Here is a 20,739-nt window from a genome sequence, read left to right on the forward strand (position 1 = left end):
GAAAACAGCACAGGAGCATGGAAAGATATTTGGGTACATGATATTTCAGGCTAGGGTATCTAAGTAGATTCTTGGAAAATATTTTTTGTTTTTTGGGTGCTTAATTATATAAAATGTTTGGTTCAAAATAAAACATTTTAAAATCCCTGAACTGGTCTATAAATAGAATAATTATTTTTTTTATTATTGTGTACGTACGTTAGGTTTAAAAAAAATACATGGGATAATTTCATTCCCACAAGGTTTTCATTTGCATGCCAGGCTATTAAAACCGTTTTTTTTAATACGTTTTGAATTTTTTTTTTTTAAGTGTAAATTATAATATGTTCTTTGCAATAATTAGGCCTAGTTCAGTTCCATATTTTCAGCTCTGCTATCCAAGAAGAAGTTTCCCCACACACAAAAATAACGAAAATTAATTTTAACATCACTACGATTTAATACCATGTTTAGTTTTACAGTACTGTATCTGGAGCTATACCAGGCTATTTATATTTCACACCCATGTTGAACACCTTAAAGAGAGGTTTTTAATTCATCTACAATACTGCTTTATAAATAGCCCTTCTATTTGGAGATCCACTAGACTGATTTTTATATTGGGCTATGTTTTTACACTTTGGAAATTGAAAAATTTAATTTTATTCATAAGGACATCCCTAATAATCTACATGGTAACTAGATTACCGGATTACAAATATTTCAATTTATCCAATAGACTTGCCTTGAAAAGTAGAAAGTAAAAGCATTAAAGCAAAACAGGGCAAAGCTAGTATACTTTAGCCCACATGCATGCAGTTCAGCCATTTGAAAGCACTTAGCCAGTCACCAATCATAGGGAAGTCCATAGCCCTGTGTCGGTAAATTTATGCTGCTGGGGAGGCAACACATAATGAACCTCTTGATTTGCAATTCATGGATAGAAGTGGCATGTCATTAAAACAAACCATGTGTGAAAATATTTATACAAGCAATTTTACTTAAGGAATAAAAAAGTGATGTGTGGATTTTGGTCTTACTTGGAGTTTTTGCTTAACTTAGGTTAAAAGATGACCATGTGATTCAGCATGGGCTGGTTGTGGATGGTGCCAGCCTCTCACTTGCACTCAGGGAACATGAAAAGTTATTCATGGACGTCTGTAGAAGCTGCACTGCAGTTCTATGCTGTCGAATGGCACCATTACAGAAAGCAAAGGTATGAAGACAGGAAATTGGGAAAATCTCGAATTCTTATAACTCTGAAGAGACTCTCTTAACTAAATAGTCTTATGTTAATTATTTGCAGGTGGTCCGATTATTAAAAATCTCTCCAGAAAAACCCATCACCCTGGCCATTGGCGATGGCGCAAACGATGTCAGCATGATCCAAGAAGCCCATGTAGGCATAGGTAAGATGATGATTTTTTTAGTGCTACAAGAGCAGTTAGTTTTCAGATTTCTCTTACCCTACATTTTCACTTTCATTTATAAATATACATTTATGTGCTAGTTTTTCATGCATGGCCCACCATTAATATTCGAATGTTGAAAAAGTTGTGTGCATGAAGGACTTGTAAATCAAAAAGCTCAACCCATATTACTCTAAGGGCCCTCTCACACGGGCTTTACGATCCGTTCCGCCTGTCAGTTTTTCAGGCGGACCTGATTGGGCACGCAATGCACCCCTATGGAGAGGCGGATGTCAGCCGTGACAAGTCCGCTAACACCCGCTGCTATCTGATCCGATCCTGTCTGTGAAGTCCAGACGGATGGTAACCCTATTTTCCATCCGTCTGGAGGATTGGATCGGATGAAAATGGACAGACGGTCCATTTTCATTCGATCTTCCATAGAAGAGAGCGGGGGTCTGACGGGTCCATCTCTGCACAGAGGGCGGAGATGGACCTGTTACCTACCTGCTCAGCGGGGATCGATAGATCGATCCCTGCTGAGCAAAACTGAGCCCGCGGGGTGGAAAGCCCGTGTGAACGGACCCTAAAGTGCAATCAGACAGCAACAAGTTAAAGCATAAAATCCTTCAAAAAGCTTTGTTTTGAGCCACCAAACAAGCTCTTTTTCAAGCATGCAGTTCTGTTCTTATACCTTGACAAATATATGGGTTTAATTTGTATACCTTCTGGCTTTACAGGAATCATGGGAAAAGAGGGCAGACAAGCTGTAAGGAACAGCGACTATGCAATTGCGAGGTTTAAATTCCTCTCAAAACTGCTCTTGGTGCATGGTCATTACTACTATATTAGAGTAGCTACTCTTGTACAGTACTTTTTTTATAAGGTAAGTTAATGAAAGATTGTGTCCTGTGTTTTTATTTTATATATGGGAATAGCACCTAGACTCTGATACACATGCTCAGTATGTTGCAGTGTTTTATTTAAAAATAATCTAAGCAAACATTTTAACTGCATTCAGCCAAAATGTGCAAAGGGGTAATACTACTCTTCACGAACAACTTGAACACCCTCATTTTTTTTTTTTTTAATGAACAAATTTGTTTTCCACCGTCACTCTTATCAGTGATTCACCATTGATTCTTGTGGAAATCCCCCTTAAAAATTTTAAAAACTGCAGATGAAGATTTTAGCCATAAATCTTCTTTTGTTTACACTGGTTTTTCTTACTCGTACGTTAAGGGACACAGGAAGTCTTTAACCTTCAGGTTATACTGATGACTACAGGAGGATTGGTCACTAGGATACTGAAAAAAACTGTAGACCAGCTTAGGCTAACCCCCCTACTGCCACCAAGCCTCAGTGCTAAGGGATTTTTCTTTTCTGTAGCTCTGCTGTGTAAATAGCCTCTTATTTTTTGCTAGCACCTTTTTTCTTCCAATAATTTTTTTTTCTTGAAGACTTTTCTGTACATTGATGCTGGAGCTTTGTTTCTTCCATTGAAGCTATCTGGCATGGTCGTCCTCAGCCTGCCTTGTGGAGTACTGTGTCTGGGCTCGGAATGCAGAGAGTGTTCCCAATCCAGAGCTACTGGCAATGCCTCATGGCTTGTCATTTCTCTGCAGACTTAGTGAGTGAGCTGGTCAGGCTGAGGATTGGGGGCTATCTCAGTTAAGTCGCTAAACATCGGATTCCCTGCTCTTATGGAGAAGTTTTAAGCTTGTATAGCTTGCTGCTCATTTCCTTTCCCCCAAATCGGAGTTGAAACATCTCCCTGCTGCTGCCACATGGAACTTCATTCTTCAGTACTAACCCTGCTGCAGGTTTGTGATAACCCCATTGTGAGATACCTAGATGACCTCCTACTAAAGAAACAGACTTTGGTCTTTTTCGCACACTGATGTTGAACATGCAGACATTGAAGTAATTTGGATGAATTTCTAAATTGTTGCTGGAACTGATCAATTATTTGGAGTATCCTGGTCTACAGGAGAAACGTCAGACTGTCCGGTTTCAGATTTGAATTTTCAAGTAAGAGTTGTTTGACTTTCCACTTTTACTATGAGTTTAATCGTCAGATGGACTTCAGTACACGAGAGTGTGCCCATACATGGATCGAAAGTCAGGCATTTCTATCCATGTATGGCCAGCTTAAGTCTTTCTTTTTTTTTTTTTTATCTTTTGGTGGATCCTCATGACAGATACAGCCTGTTGTGTCTTGGTAATTTAGTCACTTCCCAATTAACATCCTGGTACTTTGGGATATTTTGGACTCCGCATCATTGAACTATCCTAAAGGAGGAGCATTCAATCTGGATTCAGTCAGGCAATACCACAGGGAATCTGTATATCGATCATCAGGCGGGGCATTACCACAGGGGTGGTGTATATCTATCATCAGGCAGGAACCGGAAGTCTCCCTGTGGCCAAAGTGGTAGATCAGATCCTGTCCTGGGTAGAAATGTACCTTCCAGCTTTGTCAGTCATGTGCATTCCAGGTGTAGAAATTGGCAGACCGATTTCTCCATTTTCTGACCATTGGGTTATGCCGCCCCCTACAGGAGTAGAACACTGGGCAGAAAAAGGCTTTACCACGCCTATGGGGCAGTGCCTGCAGGTATACACCCACACACTCTGCTATAGGATTCAGTTTGTTTCTGCCTAGTTTAGGAGTAGGACCTAGTTCCCTGCTGGGACTTCGGTCTTAGCCGTTTTTTTTTTTTTTTTTTTAACCTTTTTGTAAGACTTTATTTTTTAGTTTGTTTTGTTCCTGAGAGAACTACAAGCAACAGCCGACTGAGTTTCACACTGGATATGCTAGATCCTTAAGGTCTCCCAGCCCGGCCAATAAGCATGCGCAGGTTATAGTCTAGCACTAGGCCTTGCCACGACAGAGCCCCGATGGACCGGGGCTGGCCTGTGAGTGAAACGCCTCGCCGGGACGCACACAACCTGGGTTGCCCTGAGTCTGTTTACCCCGTGGGCATTATCACCCCCACCCCAGAGAGGTAGTCTGTACAGAGTGGTGCCCACCTGATGCTGTTGGTAGGGTGAGTAAGTGTCCCCTCATTTCTCTGGAGGTCTCAGGGTTGACATGGGCCCCTCCCTGGAAAAAGTCGGACCCTCTGTTAACCTGGTCTCTCGGTGATACCAGGCCGCGCCCCCCCCCCCCCCCCCCCTAGAATTTTCCCTCTCACAAGCCGGTTCCTACCTCGGGGGGGGACAGATGTACTGCGGTCGCTGCAGCGGTTCGGGGGGGGGGGGGTTATCCTGGTAGGGGATCCTCCCATGCCACTGTCTAATGACCCCCCCCTGGGGGTTCCTGGAGACCGCATGGCGCGCTGTTGGGACCGCCATTTTGCTGTAGTTTCGCTCTGCATCAATGTAAAAATGTTCCTATTGATTTGGCTAGGCAGCCATGTTTTAGTAGTTCCCCCATAGGAATACATGAGGCGGCCATTTTCTTGAAGTCCACGATCGCTGGAAAGCAGGAAGAAGTAAGGTTGACTCTAGACATGACCCAGGTATTTCCTGTTCCGAAGTCAGATCGTTTTTCTCTCTGCACAGAACGTTTCTATATCCCTCCATATCATTTTGGTGGTACGTTACTGGGGTCCCTGTAGGTATTTCTCATTCACCCTGCTGCAGGCTGTGCTAGGCTGCGACTTGTAGTGCAGCGGTGCGAATCGTTTTTTTTTTGCAGTTTTTTTCTTAAAGTGACACTGTTTTTTTGTATTAAGTAAATATGGAGTCCCAGGACCAAATCTCACCCACAGACCCCCTCAGCAAAGTTGCGGGACCCTCTGGGTTGCAGCCCCTGTCTGCATTTACAGCAGTTTTGGAAAACCTGGTGCCAAAAGTGGATTTCGTTTTAAAAAAAATGCCACTAGTAGAAAGCGCCCTGTGCCTACCTCTCTAGTATCCTCAAATTCTGAGGTAGATATGACTGCCGCGGAGGCATGCCATCCTGGTGGATCTGCGTCTTCACATTCTGATGGCTAGGAGGATGTATCCTCAGCAGCTGTGCGGGAAAGCGCGCTGGTATAGAGGCACTTAGTGTCAGTGCGGGAAACCTTACAAATGGCAGATGATTCTACAGCATCAGGGACACGGGTGTCTTTTGGCACCTGCAAATCCCAGATGTCGGCAATGTTTTTCCCCTGTCTGGAACTTTTTGACAACATTGTCAATGGGCGCATCAGACAAATGTTAGTGGTGCCTAAGCGCTTTAAAAGGCGCTACCCCTTCGCGGACGCAGAATCAGCTAGATGGACCGCACTGCCAGAGGTGGATCATCCGGTTTCCAGACTAAATAAGTCTACTGTGGTTCCGGTGGAGGAGACCCCGTGGATAGACAGATTGAGTCTGTCCCGAAATTTGCATATGATAGCGTGTTCAATACTGAAACCGGACTTTGTGATCACTCTGGTGTCACAGACCATAACGGAATGGGCGAAGTTGCTGAAAGGTGACTTGGAAGTGGAGCAGCTCTCGTCGGGCCTGATAGAGCTAACGGACCATATGGTCCAAGCCCTTCTGTATATATGTGATGCTTCGCTGGATGCGGCTCCATTGACAGAGTGTCTGCGGTGGGGGTTGCTATTAGATGCATAGTGTGGCTAAAAAGCTGGTCTGCAGACCAGGCTTCCAAAAAGGCTCTTTCTGACCTTCCCTTTATGGGGAACAGGTTGTTTGGCTCCTCCCTGGATGAGTTAATCAAAGGCCTTACGGGTTGGGAAGAGTACTCGTCTTCCCCCATCCACCAAGGGCAAGGCACCACGTAATAGACGGGGCCTTCATTTACTGCTCGTAGGGGGCCCGTTTGTACCTCCCGGGTCGCAGGAGAAAGGCGCTAAGCCATTCAGGTTTTGGTTCCGAGAAGACATGGTCGGGTAAGCCGAGAACAGGCCAATTCGGATCTGCAGACTAATCCTCATCTGCATGAAGGGACGCCCTCAGCCGTTTCTGGGGTGGGGGGGACGTCTTCGCTTCTTTCCAGAACCATGGACTTCCTTGATTCAGGACAAATGGGTTCACAAACTAATCCGATCGGGTTACAAGATCGAATTCAGGTCCCGACTGTTGGACAGGTTCTTCCTGTCCAACCTCCGCCAATCTCCAGATCAGTAAGTGGACTGATGAGAGGCAGTGCAAGATCTGCTGTCACAGGGGATGATTGTGCCGGGAACGTTTTTAAGGGTTTTATTCAAATCTGTTCACTGTGCCCAGGAAGGGTGGCGAGGTGCGTCCATTCCTGGATCTCAGAAGTTTTGAATGGAGTCTATTCACACGGTGGCGGTGTCCCTACATCAGGGAGACCTGTTGGCCTCTTATCGATCATCAAGGACGCATATCTACACATCCCTATCTATGCTGGACACCAGTGTTGTCTTCGCTTCTCTGTGGGAGAGGAGCACATTCAATTTGTGGTGTTACCTTTTTGGTCTCGCCTCTGCTCCCAGGGTCTTCACAAAAGTGTTGGCTCAGATATTGCCACTTCTACGTCAGAGGGGTATTGCGGTCCTGGGGTACCTGGACGATCTCCTGTTAAGAGCAGATTCTCATTCAGCTCCGTTGGGGGATTTGGCAATCACTGTAAGGACTCTGAACCATCAATTTCGCAAAATCAGCCCTGGTACCATCAAGACTGGTCTGTCTCTGGATTCCGCTTTGGCAAAGGTTTTTCTTCCCCTGGACAAACTGAAGAAGTTGCAGCGGGCAATTTGTTTGTTGTCCAGCAATCTGTCCTCTCTGCAAACTTGCATGAGAGTCCTAGGCCTGATGTTGTTGACCTTCGAGGCGGTCCCATTTACTCCGTTCCACACCAGGTCGTTACAGAGGGCAATTCTGGTCAAATGGAACAAGTATCCAAAGTCATTGGATTCTATGATTCGGTTGAGTCACAACACAGACTGCTCTAATATGGTGACTTCATTCATTGGCATTGCTCCAGGGCAAATCTTTTCTTGTATTGTACCGTGGTCACCACAGACTCCAGCCTTTCTGGCTGGGGAGGAGTGCTGGGGAAGCTGTGTGCCCAGGGGTCTTGGACAATGGAAGAGTAATCAATGTTCTGTAACTCATAGCAATAGAGCTTTGCCTTTTGTCATTGGACAAATCGTCTACAAGGTTGTCCAGTCAGGGTTCAGTCGGACAATGTCACAGCCGTGGCTTACATTAATCATCAAGGGGGGGGGGGGGGGCCAAGATCTTGAAATGGGCAGAGAATTTTGTTCTGGCTCTCTCTGCGGTACACATCACGGGTGTGGAAAACTGGTAGGTGGACTACCTGAGCCGTCAGGTGTTGGATCAGGGGGGGAATGGTCTCTACACCCGGAGTTGTTTCATTCTGATGTGTGCTCGGTGGGGGACACCTGATGTTGACATGTTGGCCTCTTGGCTCAACAAGAAGGTTCAACGGTTTGCTGCCAGGTCACAGGATCCCGTAGCCGATGCCGTAGATGCACTGGTGGCTCCTTGGGGTCATTATCTTGCTGAGACTTCTGCGCAGAATAGAGGCGAAGGGGATTCCAGTCATTCTGGTGGCTCCAGACTGGCCTCGCCGGTCTTGGTACGCAGATCTGGTAAGATTGGTCGCCGATGCTCCTTGGAGACTTCCTCTCAGGGAAGATCTGCTGTCTGAAGGGCCGATCGTCCCTCCTGCTTTAGTTACTGGCTTTAACGGCGTGACTGTTGAAAGCCAGGTATTGAAGGATAGGGGTCTTTCTGATTCAGTGATTCCTACACTGTTGAAGACCAGGAAGTCTACTTCCATCGTACGTGGAAATCCTACATTTCATGGTGTGAATCCATGAAGGTGCATCCTTGCCCCTTTTTTTCGGTGGCTAGGATCTTGGCTTTCCTTCAAAGAGGTGTCGAACAGAAATTGACCTTGGCTACTATTAAAGGCCAAGTGTCGGCCTTGGCTGTGTTTTTCCAACATCCTTTAGCCTCGCATGCGTTGATTTGCACTTTTATCCAAGGGGTCCTTCGTGGCCCCTCCGAGGCGATCCCCGTTACCTCCGTGGGATCTGAATTTGGTATTGTCTGTTCTTCAAAAAGCCACGTGAGTCACTTTGGTTGGTGGAACCCAGATTGCTTAGAGAGGTTGGGAGACTACGTGTCCAGCTTCCCCAGCCCCTCTTATGTGTAAGTCACCCTGTGTCTATTAGGGGAACAGGGTGACCAAGAACCCCAGTCAGGTCTGCACTAATCAGACTCGCTGTACAACCACACTGGACTCAGCCTTTCGTGTTACCCCGGTTATCCTGGTTTCTGTTGAAAGAGTGAAGGGGCTCATTCACTTGGGACAATATTTCTGAACAGTGTCCCTCAGGAAATATGTGAAGATATATTGCAGATTGCTAGGATATTGCAAAAGTTTTTCATAGACCCTTGCTAGTGGGGTGGGGGTTTGTTATTGTTGTATACCTGCATCCCATTGTTCTATTGTTCCTGTCTGCCTTGAGTAAGCTTATTATGGGATGTGTATGTTTGTGTGGATTTGCTAAGAGGGATGGGTTGTCAGAGTGTATATCTCCTTCTGCTTTGTGTTTCAATAAACAGTTTGATTCTGGTTTGACTCCAAAACTTGTACTGTCGAGTTCTTGGGGTAACTATAGCCAGATTCACGGATCCTGTGTTCCAGAGCTTAGGGAGCAGGTTCTTGGCGGAGATTTTCCATTCAGGGTGTCCGGATTCCGTCACAGGAACATTAGGGAGATTCCCCAGCTTACACTGTCTCAGAAGGTTGCCTTTTTGGTGGCTATTACTTCTGCTCGCTGAGTATCCAAATGCTGGCACTTTCCTGCCGTTCGTCTTATTTGGTGGTCCACAGAGATAAAGTGGTACTTCGACCTACTCAGTCTTTTCTTCCTAAGGTGGTTTCTGATTTCCATCTAAATGAAAACATTGTGCTGCCTTCTTTATGTCCTAAGCCCAAGCATCCCAAGGAAATTGCTTTGCATTCTTTGGATGTGGTTCGGGCGATTAGGGTTAACCTGGTGGCTACTGCATCTTTCAAGAAATCGGATTCTCTTTTTGTCCTTAAGGAAGGACCTAGAAAGGGATTGGCTGCGTCTGCTGCGACCATTTCTAGGTGGTTCAGGCTTATTCACTGAAGGGTCAGGTTCCACCTTTCCCTGTGAAGGGACTTGGTCTCTTGTTTGTCCAGGTGAGCTCCTGTTGTTCCTGGTTAAGCTATATGTTCTCTGGTTGGCTAAAGTATTAGCCTTGTTTGGAATTACGTTCTTTTTCTGCGTTTTCCCACCCCTCATGCAAATACTGCTTTGGGACGTCCCAATGTTCAAGAATTATATGGAGCTGTGTCTGTCAATGAATGATGGATAAAACTGGATTTTTGTCTTTCTGTAAAATCCTTTTCTCTGAAGTTCATTGACAGACGTAGCACCTGCCCCTCTATCTTGAGTGGGTTGTGGTTTTTCCTCTAAACAGTGCTTGCAACGAAACTGAATCCTATAGCAGAGTGTGTGGATGTATGCCTGCAGGGACGCCCCCATAGGCGTGGTAAAGCTTTTTCCTTCCTAGTGTTCTACTCCTGTAGGGGGCAGGCTAACTCAATGGTAAAGAATTATATGGAGCTGCGTCTGTTAATGAACTTTAGCGAAAAGGGTTTTGACGGTAAGACAAAAATCCAGTTTTTCTCAGCCAGCAGGGGGGACTTTTCCCTGCACCTAGAGGGGTTCCAGGACCAGTGTAACAAGTGATGGATGCTGCATGTAGACCTCCGTCCCGTCAGGTTAAAAAAGAACCTGTCTCACTTGTCTTCTCCAGGTACAGGGATTCTCTGGTGGCAGGAAGCATTGGATGCTCTGTGGGATCAATACTCACCGATCTATGCCTTTCCTCTCCTGAAACGTCTTTCTTACCTGCATTCACAGGTTGGAGTTGAAGGGCTTTCCAGTCATCTGCATTGCTCCAACTGGCCCAGGCAGATGTAGAGCACTGATCTGCTAAGACTCCTGGCAGATGCTTTGTGCTTTCTGTTGGATCATCAGGCTCTAAGGACCAGTTCGCCTTTCTACTTCACAGTTGGCTTAAACTGGCTCAGCTGAGGGACAGGGGCATCTTTAGAGTCTGATATTCCTATGATGCTAAAAGCTAGGAAGTCTTTCTCTCAAGGTCTTTCATCAGACATGAAAGGCATACTTCACTTTGTGTGCAGTTAGGAGTTTCCAGTCCAGAACTCTGTTAGAGGATTCTTCTACTTCTTGCAGCAGAGTCTGGATCAGCTTTTGGTATTCAGCATTATCAACGAACATGTTTCAGAGTCTGCTGGCCTCTCACTCTGATAGACTGTTGTATGGGTGGCCACACATGTAGTTTCCCCATCTGTGACTGTGTGAGATCTGAAACTGGTTCTCTCCACTTCAGATACCACAATGTAGAGCTAATAGAGACATTCCGCTCTAGTCTCTCCAAGATGATATCGAGGTTCAGGACTTCCTCCCTGACTAAGGTAGCTTTTACCTTTCACCAGGACTTCATTCTTTTGTCCCTTTATCTGGATTCAGTTGAACAAAATTAATTTTTTTCCATTTTTCTGGATGTTGTTCAGGCTTGTCAGCCTACTTCTCAGCCACTGCATCTCTTGCTGGCTCCAGCAGGCCATCAATTCGAGCTTAAGGTCTCAAGGATTGAATTCCACCCTTTCCTGTCAAGGCACACTCCACTAGATGTGAGTGCCTCTGGATTTTTTGACATCTGGCCATTGTTTCCCAGATTCGCATGGCTTCCACCTGGTCTACCAAGTGGATGTGCCGGCTCATCTGATTTCTAGCTTCAGGTCTAATGCCCTTCTGTCAGTTTTTTGGTTTGCAGGCAGTCCCCGGTTTTCTGTTTTGGTGAGCATTTTAGCATTTGGTTGCCATTGGGCTGCTATTGGAAGTCCCAAAGCGCAAGTCTTCCTCTGTATCCCTCTGGATAAGAGTAGAATTTTTGTATACCCCATAAAATCATCTTCTTGAAGTCCATTGAGGGGCACAGGTTGTGTTAATAATAATGTTCACTACCAATTTGCTATAAAACAGAGGCTTTCTGGTAGTAGTGCCTCTGCCATTGAGGGTCATGCTTTTATCTGTCAGCCTTGCAATGCCTCATGGGACTTGTAGTTCCGCAACAGCTGGGGGGCTAAAGGTTGACCATGCCCCCAAAGGTTGTTTTCTTGGAGGTGCTTTGAGGGACACAGCTTCTCTGTTTACTGCATTGCCAAAAAACAGGTGTGTGTGGTAGTGGGAGGAGTTAGTATGGGCCTGCCTACAGGTTTTGGTTGCCTATCCTGTAGGTGGCAGTATAACCTTTGTCCCTGTATTTTATGGTGAATACGAAAATCCTATTTCTCTTACGTCCTCCGACAGTCGCCACCTCCTCTAAGTCATCACTATTGGGTATTGTCCACCTATCCGTAGGAATAGCTAGGCATATAGACTTAGTCAAAAGACATTAGCATATACACACCCACGGGGGCTGTCCCATCTGGTCAATACCCCCCCTGCATCACCACTCCCAACTCAGTTTTAGTTTGCCTAGCATCAGGAATAGTCAGGCTACCTTGTGCTGGGGCTTCAGTCTCAGCCTTCCTGAATCTTTTATTTGATTTTCTTTTTAAATGTCAGTTTTTTCTCTCACTTTACTAGCTGTTTATTTTGTCAGCTTTAGTGTTTAATCTTCGGATGAAGATGGATCATGCGGTGCTGGGATTCGGACTGGCCGCCCTGGTTCTCCAGGGCACAGAGGGTCAGATGGACCCCCAGCCCGCCATCGAGCGTTCAGCTATGGTTCGCCCTGGCATTAAGAACGACCCATCCCTGTTCGCTGCAGAGATGCAGCCGTGAGGTGGCTACCTCACAGGACTTGTCTGCGGTATTGCAGCGTCATGTCCCTGGCTCACGGCACTCCCTGTCAGATGAGGACAGAGGTTTATCCGTGCATAGAGGCTCCCCCACGCCATCGGGTACAGGTAAGTGCCTTTCTGTGTGGGGCCTCTGCCTGGGGTGATTGTCTGTGTTGCTGTGTTTCCCCATGTCTGTGCCTGTGTGACTCCCTGTGTGATCCCTGCGGGGTTCGCTGTGTGCAGATCTGTATGTTTGCCGGGGGTCCCTGTCCCTGTGTCACCTTAGGTGCATGTTTGGGGGTACAGACTTGTGTGTTGTGCGGTGACCGCTGCGGGGGCAAAATCGCGCGGTCCGGCATGTTTTTTACTATGCACACGTGTATAGCCCCTCTGGGGCGAGTATACAGCTCATTTTGGCGCCATCCGCCGCCATTTTGTGGGCGGTGGAACGATCGGTTCGGCGGCCATCTTGGCGTAGCCTCCTATGCATCCCTATGGGGCAGCCATTTCCCCTAGGGTCTGGCTTATAGCCAGCCCCCTCCAGCAGCATTTCCTTTTCCTCTCAGGCAGCAAGGACACAGGTAGCAACGATCTGCGGGCTCTGCAGCTTATCTCTTTCAATCTTCCTCTGTATACTGCGTCTGGCTCAGTTTCTTTCTCCTTTTGGGGGTCTTCATAGCTGTGACAGTAGCGGTGGGCTGCGCACTCCGCAGCGCTATTTAAGGGGACAGTACACTGTTTTTTGCACTGTCGTTTTTTCATTATCTTGAGCCATGGATTCTCAGGAAAGCAAGTTTCCTCCAGCTTTAGTGGGGGGCCCCAGTTCTCCTGTGGCCCCGCTGCGACCTGATCTGGCTGCTGTGGTTGTGACTTTAGTGGCAAATATGGAAATGCTGATGTCTGAACGGGCTGCGAGAAAACGGCCCAGGCTGTCTCTCTTCTGATTCAGATGGGGATATGGATGCTGCTGCTGCGAGCGTGCCCTTTTCAGGGTCCCGCTCATCCTTAGACCCCCCCGGGGTCTGAGGGGGAGGCTGAGGTGGAGGGTGTTGATACATCCTCTCCAGGGTCACCCGAAGAACGGGCGACCATGGATGAGTTGATTATTTCGGTTAAGGATACCTTACATTTGGAGGACGAGCCCAGTCCTCCGGGCGTTGTGTCCTCTTTTGGGACGCACAGGACCCGCAAGTCTGCGCAGGTTTTTCCCTGCCCAGCGGAATTCCATTACACTGTTAATGAAATGTGGCGCACGTTAAAACGTCCATTCCTGGTACCTAGTCGGTTCAAATTGCTTTATCCTTTTGCGCCGGCTACGGAGTCGCGATGGTGTGTGCCTCCACAGGTAGATCACACTGTGGCCGTGCTGAACAAGGCTACCTTGGTTCCTACTGAGGATACCCCGGTTTTCCGGGATCCCACGGACCGGCGGTTGGAGTCTCTAGCCCGCCATTCCTATATGGTGGCGGGTTCGTTGCTCAAACCCGTTTTCGCATCCGTTATGGTGGCTCAGGCGGTGGCTGATTGGATTAAGGTGCTTAGAAGCAACCTAGTGTCCGATGACGTGCCGCCTGCGCGACTGGAAATGGTGGACCAGATCCATCAAGGAGTCATGTATCTGTGTGATGCAGCCCTAAATGAGGCCCCTTTGGTGGCTCGCCTCTCGAGCGTCGCGGTACTTAACTGGCGACTGATATGGCTGAAGAGCTGGTCGGCCGACCAGTCCTCGCGGGAAACTGTTGCTGATTTTCCCTATGCTGGCTCTCGCCTTTTTGGCGAGGCGTTGGATACCCTGGTGAAAGGCGTCACGGGGGGTAAGAGCACTATGCTACCCCAGAACCCGAAGAACAAGTCTTTCCGTGGCAAGCGGGGTTCTGCGCCTAGATCAAATCAGGGGTCCTTTCGTGCCTTTCGGAACCAATCCAAGGGCAAGCCCTTCAAGGCCCAGGGCAACCAGAAGAAGCCCTGGGCGGGTAAGCAGAAGACCGGCAATGCCGGTTCGGCGGGACCTTCCGCCTCTGCCTGAAGGGGCGCCCTCACTCATTTCTGGGGTGGGGGACGTTTGCGCGGTTTCCTCCAACCTTGGCTGCTCCGAATCTCGGACAGGTGGGTCCAGGAAATCGTTTGATCAGGTTACAAGATCAAATTCCTTTCCAGGCCGGCGGACAGATTCTTTCCCTCCAATCTCCATCTGCTTCCGGGGCGTCTGCAGGACTTGCATCAAGCGGTGCAGGACATGCTTGCTCAGGGGGTGATTGTCCCGGTGCCTCATCGGGACAGGTTTCGGCGGTTTTATTCGAATCTGTTCACTGTGCCCAGGAAGGAGGGCAAAGTGCGTCCTATTCTGGACCTAAAAGCGCTGAACCGCTTTGTGCGTGTTCGGAAGTTTCGAATGGAGTCCCTCCATTCGGTGTTGGCCTCCTTGAGTCCAGGAGAATTCCTGGCTTCGATAGATCTGAAGGATGCGTACCTGCACATCCCCATTTTCGAGGGTCATCAGCGGTACCTTCGGTTCGCTATCGCAGAGGACCACTACCAGTTTGTGGCGTTACCGTTCGGTCTCGCTTCGGCACCCAGGGTGTTTACCAAGGTGTTGGCGCCGGTCCTGGGCCTGCTGCGGGCCCAGGGCATTGCGGTCCTGAGGTACCTGGACGATCTGCTTCTGAGATCGCGTGCCAGTCAGGACTTTGTGTGCGATCTGTCCATCACGGTACAGACGCTCCAGGAGTTCGGATGGACCATCAACGTTCAAAAATCAGCGTTGTCTCCGTCGCTTCGCCTTCCCTATCTGGGAATGGTTCTGGACTCTGCTCAGGCAAAGGTATTCTTGCCGGAGGACAAGCTTCGGACTTTGCGGGACAAAATCAGGTCCCTCAGGGACAATCCGTCCTCGTCACTCAGGACCTGCATGCGGGGCCTGGGGTTGATGGTGTCGGCCTTCGAGGCGATTCCCTTTGCCCAGTTCCACACGCAGGCTCTCCAGACGGAGATCCTGGCCAGGTGGGACAGACTTCCTCAGTCCTTGGATCTGGCTGTCTCCTTGAGTCGCCAGACCAGATTGGCTCTTCTGTGGTGGATCCAGTCCCCGTCGGTGGCGGAAGGCAAGTCCTTCCGCCCGTTGGTGTGGACGGTGGTTACCACGGATGCCAGCCTGTCGGGCTGGGGTGGAGTCCTGGGCACCCTGTCTGCCCAGGGCACTTGGTCAGAGGAGGAATCCTCCCTCCCGATAAATGTGCTGGAACTACGAGCGATAAATCTGTCTCTTCCAGTGGTCGGACCGTCTCCAGGGCCTGCCTGTTCGCGTACAGACGGACAATGCTACCGCGGTGGCTTACATCAACCACCAGGGGGGCACCAGAAGTGCTCGAGCGGCCCGGGAGGTGACCAACATCCTGTCTTGGGCCGAGACTCATGTCCCGGCGATTTCGGCAGTTCACATTCCGGGTGTGGAGAATTGGCAGGCAGACTATCTGAGCCGCCAGACCCTGGACCAGGGGGAATGGTCCCTACACCCGGAGGTCTTTCAGATGCTGTGTGCGAAGTGGGGATCCCCAGACGTGGATCTGTTCGCATCCCGGCTAAACCGAAAGGTTCTGCGGAAAGATCTCCTGTCTCAGGGTCCGATCTTCCATCCTGCTTTACAGTCGCTGGCTTTAACGGCCTGGCTGTTGAGACCCAGGTCTTGAAGGACAAGGGTCTATCCTCTGAGGTTATCCCTACCCTGATCAAGGCTAGGAAATCTTCCTCTGGTAAGATCTATTACCGTACCTGGAAAGCCTACTTCACCTGGTGTGAGTCCAGGGGGTTTTCCCCTCGTTCTTACTCGGTGTCGAGAATCTTGGCTTTCCTCCAGTCTGGAGTGGACCAGCGCCTGGCGCTGGCCACTATAAAGGGCCAGGTGTCGGCACTGGCGGTCCTTTTCCAACGCCCTGTGGCGTCTCATTCCTTGGTGCGCACGTTCATTCAAGGTGTGCGACATTTGGTTCCTCCTAGGAAGGAGCCTTTACCTCCATGGGACTTGAACTTGGTCCTGTCCGCATTGCAGCGTGCTCCTTTTGAAAATATCAGGGAGATATCGTTACCTCTGCTGTCGAAAAAGGTTGCTTTTCTTGTGGCGATCACTTCGGCTCGCAGAGTGTCGGAGCTGGCGGCGTTGTCTTGCCGCTCCCCTTACTTGATAATCCACAAGGGTAAGGTGGTGTTGAGAACACCCCCGTCCTTTCTTTCCAAGGTGATCCCTGAGTTCCACCTTAATGAAGAAATTGTCCTGCCTTCGCTTTGTACGCAGCCTAAACATCCTAAGGAGATTGCTTTGCATTCCTTGGATGTTGTCAGGGCGATCAGGGTTTACCTGAAGTCTATGGAATCCTTTCGGAAGGCGGACTCTCTTTGTCCTTCCTGAGGGACCTCGGAAGGGCATGGCTGCATCGGCAGCGACCATTGCCAAGTGGATCAGACAGACCGTTGAGCAGGCCTATGCCTTGAAGGAACGGGTTCCGCCCTTCCCTGTTAAGGCGCACTCTACCAGGTCTTTGAGTACTTCCTGGACCTGTTGGCATCGGGCCTCGGTGGCCCAGGTGTGCAAGGCGGCGACTTGGTCGTCGGTGCACACTTTTTCCAAGTTCTACAAAGTAGACGTTCTGGCATCAGCTGATGCTTCTTTTGGCCGCAAAGTTCAGTGCGGCTGTGCCTTGATGGACCCTTGCATTTTTTTCTCTGAGTCCCTGGCTGTTGGCATTTGCTTTCCTGGGCTGTTGCTCCTGTTGAGCATTGTTTTTTTTCTGTTGCCCAGTTGGTTCTTACGGTGCATGTAAGATTCCTTTCTCTGATGTGGGTACTGCGTTGCCTTTTCTACGGTTGCGCCTCCCACCCCTCATGTCTATACTGCTTTGGGACATCCCAATAGTGATGACTTAGAGTAGGCGCCGACTGTCGGAGGACGTAAGAGAAAACTGAATTTTTGTAAAATCTTACCTGTAAAATTCCTTTCTCTGAGTCCTCCGACAGTCGCCGCCCCCGCCCCTCTTTTGGGGTTCTTCTTACCTACTGCTATACTACCAAAACTGAGTTGGGAGTGGTGATGCAGGGGGGGTATTGACCAGATGGGACAGCCCCCGTGGGTGTGTATATGCTAATGCCTTTTGTCTTTTGACTAAATCTATATGCCTAGCTATTCCTACGGATAGGTGGACAATACCCAATAGTGATGACTTAGAGGAGGCGGCGACTGTCGGAGGACTCCGAGAAAGGAATTTTACAGGTAAGATTTTACAAAAATTCCGTTTTTACTTTCCCTACTAACAGCAATTCCCCTTTCCATTCCTTGGAGATAGGTGGTGAATGTGGTTGAATGTGCCTAAATTTGACTTTTTTAGGAATATGCCCAATAGAAATATGCCATATGCCTGTTATATTTTTTAGTTTTGTATGCTGTTGAATTTTGTAGAAAGTTTAAATTCATTTTAGTGAATCTGTTCTTGTTTGAAGAAGTATACAAAAGATGTAAAGTATATGATGCCATTCAGACTATGTTAATTAGTTCTGTGGTGTCTGCCATGCAGTTTGCTATTAGGCCTCATGCACATGGGGCGTTAGAAAAAACGTGCTGCAAAGCTAGTTCTGATGCCGGAAAAAAGCGGCTGTAAAAACGTGCTTTCAGCAGCTTTTTCCATTTGCGTTATTGCACGTTTGGCCACGTCACATTTTGCAGCGTTTTTTCTGCCTCCATTCAAAATCAATGGTTCCCTATGGGAGCCTATTGATTTGAATGGAGGGCGCATCACAATTCGCATCAGGATGATCCGACTTGTGGTGCGACTTACGCAGAGAATCTTGAGGGGGAACTCCGCTCCAAAATGAAAACGAAAACTGCATGGGGGTCCCCCCCAAATCCATACCAGACCCTTATCCGAGCATGCAGCCTGGTAGGGCAGGAAGGGGAGGGGACGAGCTAGCGGCCCCACCCCCCCTGGACCATACCAGGCCACATGCCCTCAACATGGGGGGGGGGGTATTGGTGCTTTGGGGCAGGGAGAGCTCTGCACCCCCCACCCCAAAGCACCTTGACCCCATGTTGATGAGGACAAGGGCCTCATCTCCACAACCCTGGCCAGTGGTTGTGGGGGTCTGCGGGCAGGGGGCTCATCGGAATCTGGAAGCCCCCTTTAACAAGGGGGGCCCCCCAGATCCCGGACCCCCTCCCTATTTGAATGGGTATGGGGTACACTGTACCCATACCCATTCACCCCATAAAAGGCAGTGTATGTAAATAATGACAGGAGACGTTTTGGAAAGTTTATTAAAAATCTTCATCCGGTCTTCTCCTCTCTGCTCTTCTCCCCCTCCGCTCTTCTGCTCTTTTGCCCTTGGCTCTTCTTTTTTCTCCGGTCCTCCTCAGACGATGTCTCCGGTGATTATGCCTGTCCCTGCAGCTTGTTATATAGCCATTGTGGGTGTGGCTGCCCGGTGATGTCATCAGGAGACCCCACCCCCTTATGGCACAGACGTCGTCTGTGGCATAAGGGAGCGGGGCCTCCTTGTGATGTCATTGGGAGGCCACGCCCCTAATGGCTATATAATAAGCTCCGGAGACCGTCCTAATCACCGGGGACAGCGTAGGAGGAGGACCGGAGGAAGAAGAGGAGCCAAGAGCAGAAGACCAGAAGAGCGGAGGGCAGAAGAGCGGAGAGGAGAAGACCAGAGTGGAAAAGACTGGATGAAGATTTTTAATAAACTTTTTCAAAACGTCTCCTGTCATTTACATACACTGCCTTTTATGGGGTGAATGGGTAGGGGTACAATGTACCCCATACCCATTCACATAGGGAGGGGGTCCGGGATCTGGGGGGCAGACCCCCACAACCACCGGCCAGGGTTTTGGGGATGAGGCCCTGGTCTTCCAACATGGAGGCAAGGTGCTTTGGGGGTGGGGGGGGGCAGAGCCCCCCCCTGCCCCAAAGCACCCACACCCCCCATGTTGAGGGCGCGTGGCCTGGTATGGTCCAGGGAGGGTGGGGCCGCTCGCTTATCCCCTCCCCTTTCATGGCCTGCATGCTCGCATAAGGGCCTGGTTTGGAACCTGGGGGGACCCCCACGCCGTTTTTTTCCATTTTGACGTGAAGTTCCCCCTCAAGATTCTCACAGCGCAAGTTGCACCGCAAGTCGGATCGTCCTGATCTGACTTTCGATGCGCCTTCCATTCAAATCAATAGGCTCCCATAGGGAACCATTGATTTTGAATGAAAGAAAAAAGAAATCGTATAACGTGGCTTAACGCATGTTAAGCAATGTTATAGCAACGTTATTTAGCCTTTTGCAGCGTTAGACGTTTTTACAGCTGTAACGCTGGTCCTCAAAACGCGCAGGTCGTGGGTTCTTCTTGCAGCTTAAAAACGCCTAGGCCACTTACAGCTCAAAAATGTCTGTGTGTGCATGAGGCCATAGAATAACATGGAGGGGCATTTTTCTAGCTGCAAAAACAAAAATAAACGCCTGACACTACTTACTGCGGCTGTAAAAATGCCCCGTGTGCATGAGGCCTAAATGTTTTTATATGCATGCATATTTGGTATTTTGGAATGTGTAGTTTTACTGATATCAATGTTTTATTTTCTCTTGCAGAATGTGTGTTTTATCACACCACAGTTTTTGTATCAGTTCTTTTGTTTATTTTCACAACAAGTAAGTGTAGCATTCCCTTTTGTTAGAGATACCACACAGGATCTGTTATATTTTCATTATATTTTAATTTGAGCTAGGACTATAGGAGCTCCTGAAGTGGCTCTCCCCTCAAATACTTTCTCACACGTCTCTCGCTTTTTCATGTTTGGGTCTGTGAAAACAAAATCTCCCATCAGTAGCACAAAACATGTGGAGGTTTAAAAAGAACCTGTCATTACAGAAATTTGGGAAATGTCATTGCTAACTTGTTTTTTTATGGTGAAAATTCAGTCTTATTCCAGCTCTTAGTATTTGACTAGTCACTGACCTGCAATAGGAATGTAAATCTCTTGTGTCAAACACCTGATTTAAAGTTTTTTGTTATGGGTCAGTGAGCCACTGAGTTCTGAAGCAAAGAGAAGGATAAACATACCTAAAATCTGAACCTCTACAGACAAGTTGTCAATGCCAGCTTCTATGTTCTAATTAATTCCCTTTCGTGTTTTCAGAAAAAGTGAAACACAAGTGAAACCTAAAATGGGAATGTTTAGGCAAGTTTCCATACCTGTACAGACATTTTTTTTTAAATAGAACTCTGCATCCTGTGTATATAAGCAGCTATTGTAGGCTGTAAGAGGTGAAAGTGGCAGTTGCCAGTGTTCTTCCGGGGAATTAATGAGCAATTAAAGGGTGGTTTCACCTTTAGTAAACTGTTACACATTTAGAATTGATACATGAGAAAAGCCTCATCTGTGCTGGAAAGCTAAATGAAACTCAAATCAGTCTCCGGACTAGGAAAGTTAAAGGGAACCTATATTTTTAATATTTGGGTGATTTTTT

General features: G+C 48.2%; 1 protein-coding gene across 4 annotated transcripts in view; it reads left to right on the top strand.

Annotated features, from left to right (window-relative positions):
• Positions 1–20,739, top strand: part of ATP11B (ATPase phospholipid transporting 11B (putative)) — a 358,393-nt gene that overhangs the window by 215,866 nt on the left and 121,788 nt on the right. For all 4 annotated transcript variants that reach the window (XM_082249614.1, XM_082249613.1, XM_082249612.1 and 1 more), the window contains exons 20-23: positions 1,042–1,195; positions 1,286–1,388; positions 2,129–2,274; positions 19,861–19,920. In XM_082249614.1, coding sequence (XP_082105740.1) covers positions 1,042–1,195; positions 1,286–1,388; positions 2,129–2,274; positions 19,861–19,920 — 463 coding nt within the window. The remainder of the gene's footprint in view (positions 1–1,041; positions 1,196–1,285; positions 1,389–2,128; positions 2,275–19,860; positions 19,921–20,739) is intronic.

The sequence above is a fragment of the Pelophylax lessonae genome, assembly GCF_965119305.1.
Source record: "Pelophylax lessonae genome assembly, chromosome: 3".
Taxonomy (NCBI): Eukaryota; Metazoa; Chordata; class Amphibia; order Anura; family Ranidae; genus Pelophylax; species Pelophylax lessonae.